General features: G+C 37.2%; 1 protein-coding gene across 6 annotated transcripts in view; it reads right to left on the reverse strand.

Moving 5' to 3' along the window:
* ULK4 (unc-51 like kinase 4) overlaps window positions 1-12,204 on the reverse strand; it is a 237,515-nt gene that overhangs the window by 53,877 nt on the left and 171,434 nt on the right. For all 6 annotated transcript variants that reach the window (XM_064506435.1, XM_064506438.1, XM_064506437.1 and 3 more), the window contains one exon: window positions 2,537-2,722. In XM_064506435.1, coding sequence (XP_064362505.1) covers window positions 2,537-2,722 — 186 coding nt within the window. The remainder of the gene's footprint in view (window positions 1-2,536; window positions 2,723-12,204) is intronic.

Raw genomic sequence — 12,204 nt, forward strand, 5'->3', positions numbered from 1 at the left:
CACTCCTAATGCTTTCTGTTTACAGCAAAATAAAGCCATGAAAAGGGTTGCTCATGGAGGTTCCATTAATAAGTCTGCACTAATTTTTTTTCCTCCAGTCTGGCCTATATCTTTATTTCTGTTTAACGAAATACCAAATACAGAATACAACAAAATTATAGTGCAAAAACCAGTAAGAAGATGGTATGAGCAGTTTATATTGCCCTGTAGTCAATTTGCTAGTCAAAGCTGATAAGGAGAAATCAGCACTTAAAAACAACCAAAAAACCCCCTTTGACTTTGTCCAAAAAACCATCACCTATTTGGGTACTGGAGATAAAACTTAATTAATGAATACTATTAAATTAAAATAATGCATAGATGTAAGTTTCCTTTGCATCAAGGAAAGGCCACCTTGTAAGTTGACAATTTCTCTGACATGCTTTAAAATCAAATATTCTGAAATTGAAATTAAAGGCCCGCTGGAGACATATAGAACACTTGGATAAAGTGCTAACTAGTCATAACGCTATGCCTTTGCCTTATTTTTGGAAATACATGATAATAGAGGCAGCTCTAGAATAGATATATTGAATTCTTTCTTTATATTCCTGTCTTATATAAGCCATAGCTGTGGCTGACACATTGAAGTTAACATGGTCATAGATTGGAAAGATGTATATACAAGTACTGACCAGCAAGAATGGAAATTGGTGAACTTAGTGATCCCTCTATTGCAATTTTTTTCATATTTAAGCAACATTTTAGGTTTGCTCTAGGCTTCAAAATTCACCATGAACAGCTGATGTGGGTTGAATCCTCCTTAAATAGATATGATCATATTTCAATGTCTTTTGTGATTACTACAATTTTGACAAGATAATCACCTCCTGTGAACAGGACTTTTTAAGGTTCAGAGAAATAATGCAAGATTTATTATATAATCTGTCAAATTATCTATAAACTCTGCTTTCAAAAGAAATCCTATGATCTCACTAAAATAATTACAGAAAATCTTTGCCTGATATAATAAATAGCAAGTACCAGAATCACTGGTATACAAAAGGAAAGATCATGAAGTACAGGAACTTGCAAGATTCAAAAGGTGATAGCATAGCTTTGTTCTCTTAGGATAATCAACAGAAATTTCCATGTTAAATATCCTCTACCCTAGGACAACTTTGGAATAATAACTGTCAAAAAAGAGGGAAAGGAAAGCAGTCAGCAGCCATGCAAAAATGGAATAATCTAGAAATGTATTGCAGCCTCCCTTACACTTTCCTTTCCTCACACTTTGCTGCCTCTTTATTCTTCTCACTTTTGTGGAAAAGCAAAAAACAGTTCTACCCTGCACAGCAATTGCACAGAAAAAGAAGCACAGGCAAATTTAAAATTTTTGCTAGAATTCTCAAGAAAACCATGTGAAAATAAAGACGATGAGGAGTGAAACCTGAGATGTCAAGAATGAGAGAAATTATTAATTTTAAACATCATTGGGGACTATCAATTTTAATTTTATATATTCATGCTGCTTCTAGGGAAAGGCAGGACTGAGCAAAACTGGGAAGACGAGTATTGTTTTTACTTTCTTGTGATGTAAATCCAGTGGGTGGGAGAAAGAGGACAGAACAGCTCTGGAGGCTTTACAGTAGGGTTGTTTCCTCTTAACTCCATAAGTAGGGTGACTCCTGTATTGATTATGGCCTTACTCTAATAGCCAGCGCTGCACTTGCAAAATTCATGCCTCTTCTCCTGCTGACACTGGGGAAGTCACCCTTTTTTAATTGAGTACTCTCTTTCACAGAGAGTACAGTAAAGGATGGAGTAATCAATCACTGCGTGCTGACAATGCAGGCAAAGCTTCTTTTCAAGAGAGGTCAAGATAAAAAGCATGGCATTATCTAAAAGAATGTTATAGATACAGAAAGCTTTCTAGCTAATCTACTTCAGAGAAAGAATGCTGCAATCATGCCACCATGACAAAGCATGACAGAATTGAAACTCCTAGATGTCAGTAACTTGTCATCACACTAAGGCCCAGTATGACTCCAACTGATCGACAATCTCTGTTACAACCACTCTACCATAAGTAGTTCCTACCACTTTGAAAGAATGAAGAGTCAACAGTCTATGTATAAGCCTATTTCAAGTACAAAACTGCATTTTATTTACCATGAAATCAAGCACTATGTTTCTGAGCAGCTACGTAATGCTACAAGGTTAGTTCTTTTGAAAGGCATTCAAAAAATTGTTCCAATAATTCATAAAGCCAAAGTACTAAACAAATACATAAATAATCCGAGCCATTTAAATGGTTGAACGGTTAACTCAAATCAGAAACACCCAACAATATTTTAAGAGGTTTTAAATATAGAAAAATGTCTTTTCCAGAGAAATTAAACTGAAATTTAAAGACATGAAATTTCACTTCACATATTTTGTTTTCAGATTCATTTTATATTTTTTTTTTACTTTAAAGGGACAAAATTATCAACAAAAATTATCCAAAGACATAAAAGCCTACATGGACTTTTAAAACATTTAGAAGCTGACTCACCAGTCTCTTTATAATTCTCAACAAAAGCTTCAGTTGTCTTGTATCTTTTTTGGACTTCAGTACTTCAGCAAAGCTGTCCATGTTTTCTGGAGACAGGCTCTCCTGACTGTTCCCTCCGTACAGCTGAACCAGTAATGATAAGCACTGTGATGCATTCTGGAATATTTCAAGATCTTCACTGGGAAGCTAAAAATGAACAAACAAAAAACAAATTCAAATTTCACAAAATTCCATATCACTAGGGATTGGGAAGAGTATTAACATTTGCACTGTGGCAGGAAAGAATGATTGCTAGTTGTTTGACTAATAATTCCATTAAACTGACCTGAATAAAATGATTAAAATATAATTAAAATATATCTGTTCTTAACCAGCAGCATATGAATGTCTCCACTATGATTATATCAAATAGCCTATCTATAGTGACATCATAAAAGCACTGAAAATATTGCTCCCAACTCGGTTATTTTAGGACAGTACATTTTGCTTTAAATAGAAGTATCAAGATCAGAAAGTATCATTATGGTAATGATGTCTAATCTTTTCCATAACACACATCATAAAACTTCATTTAATTATTTCTAAATCAAGTCTATGGTTTCTGGTTGAGGTAAAGTACAGGTTATCTAGCTTTTAATGGATTATAGCCTAGTCACATTCACATTAAGAGGTGCATTTCACAGATTTTAAATATTTTTTGGAGCTCTTTTCTGAATTCTGTCTGTTCTACATTTCATTGATGAGTGGACATCAGAACAGGCCCTAGTAATTGGATGGAGGAAACTCTCTGGGGAAGCAAAATTATAGAAGATTTGGGGACATGGCTAATGATCATCTTTACATGAGCTTCTGGTAGTAAGACATAACTATCTAAATATGATTTATATCATTCCTCAAAGTAGAAACTGGAAATTACAAGTAGAGAAATTGGATAACGCTTGTATTTGACACTTTTGGGACCACAACAGGAACACACTTCTGCTACAAGAAGTTGAAGAAAGACACTGAAAAAAATCACAGAGGTTTCTTGGGAACAGGCAAAAGGATGATAAATACTGAAAAACCTATCTAACAGTGAAAGACTGAAGGAATTCAGTCTATATAACTTATGAAGGGGAAGGTTAAAGGGTGCTTGATCATGCTCTTTGGGGTCCATGTGAGAAACAGAGTGCTGATGATAGGTCAATTCCTCTACCTGAAAAAGGACTAGCAAGAGACAATGGCTCAAAACTTTATCTAAAGCAATTCAGATTAGAAGGAAGATGTACTTTGATTTCTTTTTTTCTGTCTTTTTTTAATAAGGGCAATTAACCACTGAAAGAGCTTCCGTAGATCTGAGGCGTACTCTCTATCACAGGCAATTTATACATCACAATCAGAGGGTTTTTTCTACAACAAAAAAGCTTTTGCTGTAATGAGGAATTAATTTAGGAAAGTTCTATCTCTTGTCTTATATATTAGTCTAAGTGATTAAAACAGCTTTTCTGGCCTTGTAACCTATGGACTGAACACAATATACCAGCGGTGGTCTTACCAATAAAGTACACCAGAGTAAAAACATCTCTTTTTTTCTTACTCAGTTATTTAATTCAAAAAATATATTTAATCACAAATAAGGTAGATTAAAGTACTGTTAACAGACTATCCTTACTGATAATAATAATAATAATAATAAAATTTTATATAATCTCTCCTTACAGGACTGCAAAATAATACATCTCTCTATATGTGAGGTGCTCACACATGCACAACCATTTCAATGACAATCATTCATTTAATCTGAAGTATAAACTTCCTAAGATTTTTCATTTCCAGGAAAACCTACACTGTTATTTTAAAGTAATTTGGGAACATATCATCAGACATATAGTCCTCAAACATCCAAGCAACAATTCCCTAGAAATCTGCATGCAAATAAGATTCAGTTTCCCATCAGATTCATAAAACTGGCTGTTTAAAACAGACTGAACTGAGATATAAGCTCTGAATACATAGCCTTAAGACACAGAATTAGATGAAATAAAATGTGATATGTAAGTGAGAGGACTATAGCTGCTATTTCTTCTTTCATGGTTTAACTACATGTTTTTTCTTTGTTCCAATCTAAAAGCCACATAACTTGATCGCTTCTTTTCAAAAATCCAGAATTATCTAATAACTTAATCAACATAAACAGCAAGGCTAAAAAGATGGAAAAACTACAAATAGTAACAAACTTCATAGCTCTGCCTATTTATATTTTCAATCCTTATCAAGCCAAAAAAAATTCCACTGATCTCACTGGAGGCTTTGACCTGACTTGCATTTCCTTTACTGAAAAAGAATGCTACTACTTAAAGGAAGGAAAAAATAAACTGCTTAAATTCTCTCTCCTATCCTTTTTAAAAGCATTGTTACAACTTAAGAGTTTGTTACCAGACCAGTGTACACAGTTGTATCAACTACTCCCTAAAAAAAGTCACAGGACATGAACTATACTCAATTTTTAAATGTTGTTTGCTTGCTAACTCCAAAAAAAAAAAAAAAAAAAAAGAAAAAAAAGGAAAGAAAAAAAGATGAAGTGTAGATTTAAACAGATACTTAGATATTTCTTCTCTCTAGTATTGCAATGGAGGCTAATTTCCTGGTCTCCAAAAGCAAGAGCACAAAACCCTTTAAGTAATAAACAAAAATAATCACAGTAGCCATACTTAAAAGAAAACAGAGACTGTTCCCAAGGTGCTTTTCTGAGATGCTCACTGAACATCAAACTGAGGAGAGGAAAGGTGTGGGCTGGTCTTTGCAGAGGACTCCCCCTACAACAATCACGCATAAAGAAATACATGAAGCACAGCAGCCTTTGCAGTTCTTCCAGAGACCATACCACTTTCAATGAAGTGAATAAGGAAGTTCAGCCTGCTATAGTTATTCCTAAGGAATCCAAACAGCAGGCTGTCACCACAAAGTTGTTTTCAGCAGTTTCAGTTAGTGAGACAGTGGACATTTAAGCTTAGGTGAGGAGAAGCTGGACTCCGGTCAATGGCTTTACTTATTTCCACCCCGCATTCCCTTCCTCAACAGAGAAGAAAGCAGCAGCAGCAGCAGGCGCTTGAGCTCACACTTCCCATCTGCTGCCCCCTTCACTCCCCTGCTCCTTCAGTACTGGAAAAGCAAGTAGCAGCCAGGGTTAGATTGCCCTGCTATCTCCTCTCCACAGAGATCACAGGTTCACCCTAGCAAGTCTCGCTGGTTGGGCCTGCTTTCCAACCTCATGCAACCTAACCAGGCTATATTCCCATCGTTTTACCAGCGTTGCTGTTGTTCTTTTTCCCAATGAGAAGCAAGAGAAAGGAAGATCCTGAATCTCTTCCTCCATTGTATCTTCTCCTCAGACACCCTCATCCTTTACAGGATAGTTGTCAGTGACCATCCTCTAAACTTAGTCACTAGTATCACTCCAGGACTCGCAGACCTCACCGGCCATGGCATCAATCTATTCAATCAAAAGCCAACAAATCCCTTCAACCCCTGTTGTATTTCAGGCTCTTCTGCTCCTCTACTCCAGAGTCCCTTTGAGCTCCTGTGTCATCCAGAGTTTAAGGAGTGAGTTGCTGTGATCCTGGAAAATGGTAGGGTAAAAAGATAACTGCATAGGTTTTGGAAGAAGAAAGAGAAAACAAGATGGGAGCAAGAAGGACAGGATTTACTCTGGAGGGGGTGGGAATCATTGGTCCACAGTATAACCCATCAGTAGTTTAATTGGAAGAGGAAAACTCAGCAAAAGATATCCCTCTATGAATATGTCTGTATCTGTACTTTTCTCTGTAACTCTAACCATCACACTGTATCGCTAGTGACAGATAGTGATTTAGATGGGCCCATGTTGCTACCTGAAATTTAACATTGGCTGCCAGTCTGTATGAGTACTTTCATCAGTGACAATAAAGAACAGGGGGTGTGAAGAAAAATGTTGATGTAAACAAAACCAATGACTGAAAGTCTAATAAATACCTATAAAGATAGAAAACCAAGAAATGAAAAACAGAATTCCAAGTAAATGCTTTCTCATTTCAAATAAGAACAAAAAGCTAGAATCATGTTGCTAGATTAAAAAAAGGATGGTCCAACTCTTGGCCAGGTGGAATAATGTTCCAATAATTTTTCTAACATAACAATTACATTTGATATGAAGAAGTATCTTTTAAGTCTTTGAAATGTATGTATAGTTTTGCAAGACAGCATGTATTTAAGTTTTTGTTCTTTCAGTGAGAGAGAAACCCATGAAAAACTAGAATTCTAACTCCTCAAGAAAAGATTCGCTCCCTAATATTTCATAATTGCATAAAACAGCTCTAGTTGTCTTTCATTTCCTTTTGCTTTATGAGTCTTAGAGAGAATTATGAATTCAGCCTTTCAACAAGGTTAAAGTGTTAGCACCCCTTCTCCATGCAGCTGTTAGTGTTCTGGGCTGCTGTCCATTTCTGTTTCTAGCATATAGCTCAAAAATGAAAAAAACCCCAACACCTTAAAATAATACACTGAAGAGCTAAAGCTATAGCTTTTGCCATTCTATAACTCAGAACTGTAGATTTATTTTTCACTTAGAATCTGTAAAATGAAGTAATGCCTCATGGCAATGTTTTTGTGCAATGAAGACTCTGTGTCACTTTTCACTTAATTTTTATGGCCAAGTTATAATCTCCTGTAAACAGGCTCATAATTTAAAATCCTACTCGTCTTTAATTCTATGTGCTCTATGTATTTGAAGATTAATGCAGTGTAAAACAGGAAGTTTATTATTATTACACATCTATATTTTTGTAGTCAGTTGTCAAAGATGCCTTCATTGTGAGACCAGTTACAGTGTGTTCATGAATTGCAAACCACTGCAAGAAACGTGTGATCTTTTGAGCTGAAGTGGCAGTTTTCACATCGTTAGAGTTGTTAGGGCATCTAATTTTAGAGCTACAACGAAACTGTCTGGAATACCCGGAGGGGACACTATTTCAGCGCATTAATGAGGTTACACACAAAGAGAGTTTATTACGACAAGAGATAGATGTTCATTAGATCAGTAACGTGATTACAGAATGTGCTGTAAAGGAAGCACCATTGGGAACTATATGGAAGATGATTTTACAAACATTAAACAAAACATGAAAGCAAAACATCATTATTACATCTGTTAACTTTACTATGCTATTCTTATTAGTAAATAGGCACAGTTTTAAATGAAACACTAAAATATTATATTTTGGCTTAGATCAAAATTGTCATCCTCCTACCTAAGGGAAAACATTTTAGAGAACAGTATTTTTCCAGTTCATTTTAATACAGTCTATTTGTTGAGAAACTAAATTCCCATTCTAAAATTCTGTGCTTATGACAATATATTCTCATTTTCTTTGTGTGTGGTTTTTGTTTCTTTTTTTTTTTTTTAAAGGTAGCTCTATAAAGAAAGAATTCTGCACAATACTTTGAAGATAACATTTCAAATACAATTCAGCAATATGCTACATAGTACAGGAAATAAACTTACATCTTTCCACTTCCACCATGGAACTCTCTGTATTCCCAAGAAATGGGAAATAGAATTCTACACTGTCTATGGGGTTATCATTCTTTCGCAGTTATTTTCATTATTCAATGGCAAATACCTTTGTATGCTCTGAGCTGAAGTCAGGGCACAGCCTTAGAATCGGTGGAACCTAGAGACAAAACGGACCTAGAAGAGATCATCTCACTCAACCACATGCACCAAAGCTTCATATTTGTCTTCATGTTTGCACATGATTAACTGATCTTTCACCAGTAAAATACAAAACCACAGAGCACAATAATCAATTATAAATGTTACTGGTTACACTGTAATGAAGAAGCCTATTGCCAAAAGGTAAGACAAGCTACCTGTTAGCAATCTGACAGGCTGCAGAACAGACTGAAGGGAAATGTAATATCTACAGAGAAGTCAAACTCCATTTTATAAATAGTGGCAAGACAATATAGTCTTTCCAGCTATCTACAAAGCCCATTCAGTTTACAGGAAGTTATCACTTATAATCAGACTTCTGATTTAGAAGCCAGCACAAATGCAGACCTACATCAAGAGGTCTGGAGACCCATCTACCAGTATAACCATTACATTAAAGCAGTAAAAGGTATTTTAGCCCTTCTATAATTGCTGCAAGCTTCAGTATAATAATCAAGTTGCATTTACTTTCAAGAAGAGAAACAGACAAAAAAGCTAAGTGTAATTAACTTCTAAACTCTGAAGTTGCCAAGAAGACGACTAAATGCTCAATTTATTTTCCTCTGATTGAACAGTTAAGGGCAATACTGATCATGAGATTAAATACTGAATCCTTTGTATTTGCAGTGTTTCTGCATGACAGATTTGTAATTATTTCTGCTTTCACGTTAAGAACTTTGAAGTTTTATTTAGATGCAATCTAGGTTTCTTACACTTGCTTTGCTATGCCCTAAGTGATAGACTAAATCACAATTACATGTGGGAAAAATTGATTCTAAGTTTTTGACATTTGTGAGTTTAACTCATATTGATTTTTGAGGGATTATTAAGAGTGATAAACATGCAGATCTTGAGGAAAATAAATAAATAAATAGATAAGTAAATGAGGCAGGAAACAATCATCTACTTGAAGGATATAAATATCAATGAGTGAAAGCAATTATTCAAAGTGACAAAAGAAACTATAAATATGGTAAGACAGGGAGAAATAGCAGATCAGAGAAAATAATTTGAACTCAATTACTTAGGTCCAAATTTAAGGCACTCATTGTTATCTGCAGAAACTAAAGTTCACCAAGAATTGAATGCCTCAAAACAATAGTAAATAGTTACATAGCTACATAACTCAACGAATACAGAGAGGTACAACAGGCAGGTCTGCAGAACTTGGCTTAGGTTAGCCTAAGTCTGTTTGTGTGACCCTGGGGTATGGAGCACCCCTGGATCTTGAGAGATCCATTATACTTCATTTCAATGCTGGTTTTACTTGGCTGTGTTAATAGCAAGGCACAAGAAGCTGTCAGCAGTTAGGCAGGAGGTGGGTATGGTTAAGGTAGAGTAAGCTATGAGTGCCAGTATGTTATAAAGGGGCAACCATCTGCATAAGGACAAAAGGTTTTACTGTTTACCAGAGGGGGTATGCTTCTCATAGAATAAACAAATTGTCTGACTGCAGGATGAGCATGGGTCAATCCTGTACTGGTGCACCACCCAAGGAGCTTCTGATATTCTCCAAGCACACTTATTCTGCATATATTGTCAGTACAGTCTAACCGTAGCAGATGCTTCTCTGTCATGCCTATTTTCAGCTCAGATGGAGGTCACAAATTCCTCTCATGCCAGGTTGCAGTGGTGGCAGGTAAGGATTCAAAAAGAATAAGCAGGGGTTCTGGGGACAGGGAAAAAGAACCTTTTTTCTTCTCTCCCTGAGCATTGTCTCCTCTTCCTGGCTTAGAAATCTTGAGAGGGTTAAGGATATCCCTAACCAAGGCTCACATGAAGAAAACAAAAAATACGTGGTCAAAATATTCATCCTAGATGCCAGTCAAATTTCACCAGACACAGCAACTCTGGCACCAAGGCACTGGTGCACAGAAGACCAGGGAAAGGGAATCAGACCTGCAAGAGACGTCCTTCTCAGATTCTACCTAAGGAAGTCTGAAACTAAAAAGACAGAGGAAAAAAAAATCAAATATAAGCAAAACCCAATCCCCCCTAGTACAAGACACAACAGGTTAAAAAGTCATCATAACAAATTAGAAATGGAAAGAAATAATGAATCACCTATTCTCTTTCTTCTTGCAGTGCAAATGCATTCTTCATCATCTTGCATACTACAGTATGCTAAGAATATCCATAAAGACACTTACTGAGAGTAGCTCTAAATCCAAGCCATAGCTTACATTGTAGCTCTTACAGCTGTATCCAAAAGCACTAGGAGAAACATACTATACCACCTGGGTACCAAGAGCTCAGTCCGATTTAAAGAGCCTAAAATATTTATGATTGCCTTGTCACCTACCTGCACACGCACAAAGGAGCACAGAGGTGCAATAGCAGGTGAGGGTGCAAGAACTAGTCACAGAAACAGAGTTTCTGCCCCAACTCATCCCAGGGCTGTTGCAGGAGGGTGATGGACCGGAGGTGACCTCCAACACCATGAGTCAACGTGAGAGGCTCTCCAGAGCACCACACAGACTGAGGGGGTCACTGGCTATGGGCTATTACGGGTTGCCAGGAAAGAACGTTTTGGGATTGTACAAAATGGAATTATGGGAAGTTTAGGGGAAGAACCAAAGGAGGGGAAAGGGAGGGATCAAAGAGGTTTGGGAAGGAACAAACGTAGGAAGATAGAGGTAAAGGACAAAATAGGCCAGCTGCATGTTAACAGGCAGTACGCTTGTCTGGCCATGCCCTACACCCGATCAGTGCAGTCTTGTCTTTCCATTAAACTCTCTTTCTAATTTTTCCTGGGTGAAGGGACTCCCTATTCTGTGTACAGGTGTGTGGAGATCCAAGGGCCAGCAACTGGAGTTAGACCACAGGTCACAGGGCCTATGTGTCTGTGGTGCCAGCAACTGGAGCAGGTGAAGGTAGGTGTATCAGTGTGTGATCACGAGTGAATATCAAGCCTGACTAGCTGGCAATCAGGATATGTGGCTTGGGAGTCAGGTATATGTGCGTGTCTCTGTGAGTGAGACAACTGGAAGACTTGTCTACCAGTGGTTTCAGACCAGCTGCTAGAGAGACTGTGGGGTCTGGCAGCCGACTGAGACCTGTTTGTATATGTATGCATATGCCTCTGTGGGACGCAACTGGAGAGGAGAAGATCCAAGAGCCCGTTACTGGGTAGACTGTCTAACGCCAGTTACTGGAGGGATCCACAGTGTGTGTGTGTCTGTGCATGTGTTTGTGTGTCTAAGGGGGTCCTACAAGCAGCGGGAGTGGGGCTGCAGGCACTGGATGCCTCTAAATTAAAAACTATAGTTAAGTATTGTTATGGATGACTCCCATCACAGACAACTTTAGAAATATAAATTTCAAAATTTGAACATTTTTAAGAAGGTTATGACTCCTAAAATTTTGGAATTTTCATATTTCAAATAATGTATAGGTAGGCAGGTAAATAAATAAAATTAATTAGCAGAACTCTTAATGAAATGACTTCCAATTTTATGTAGGATCCTGCTACACAAAAAGGAATGAACACAGAGCATGTCAGCTACTGACAACTGTGCATCAGGTCCACCCATGCGTTGAGAAGTCATGCAACCTGAACAGCACAGGACTGTGGCCATACTACTAAGTCCATTATAGAGGCAGAACAAACTAGCGCAACATACGCGCACAGTAACATGCCTAACGGGTGCATTCATGCCTTGCCAATTTGAAATACAGGAGAAACTAGTATATGACTGACTATGCCTAAGCATGTCCATGTATCCTTATAGAATACAATATTAAAGCCTGAAGCATCAGAGAAGTCCCATGGAAATCCTTAGGCCAGTAAGGTACATATAAGAATATACTGAATGTGGATAAAGCAGTAGGATATTCCTGTGAAGGTTTCAATCAGACATCTGTCTACCATCTGTAGATGAAGATACGTAAGTGGGGAGGGTCAACAGTGAGGTATTCCAGAAGGTTACGAAGGGTTTCC

The sequence above is a fragment of the Dromaius novaehollandiae genome, chromosome 2, assembly GCF_036370855.1.
Source record: "Dromaius novaehollandiae isolate bDroNov1 chromosome 2, bDroNov1.hap1, whole genome shotgun sequence".
Taxonomy (NCBI): Eukaryota; Metazoa; Chordata; class Aves; order Casuariiformes; family Dromaiidae; genus Dromaius; species Dromaius novaehollandiae.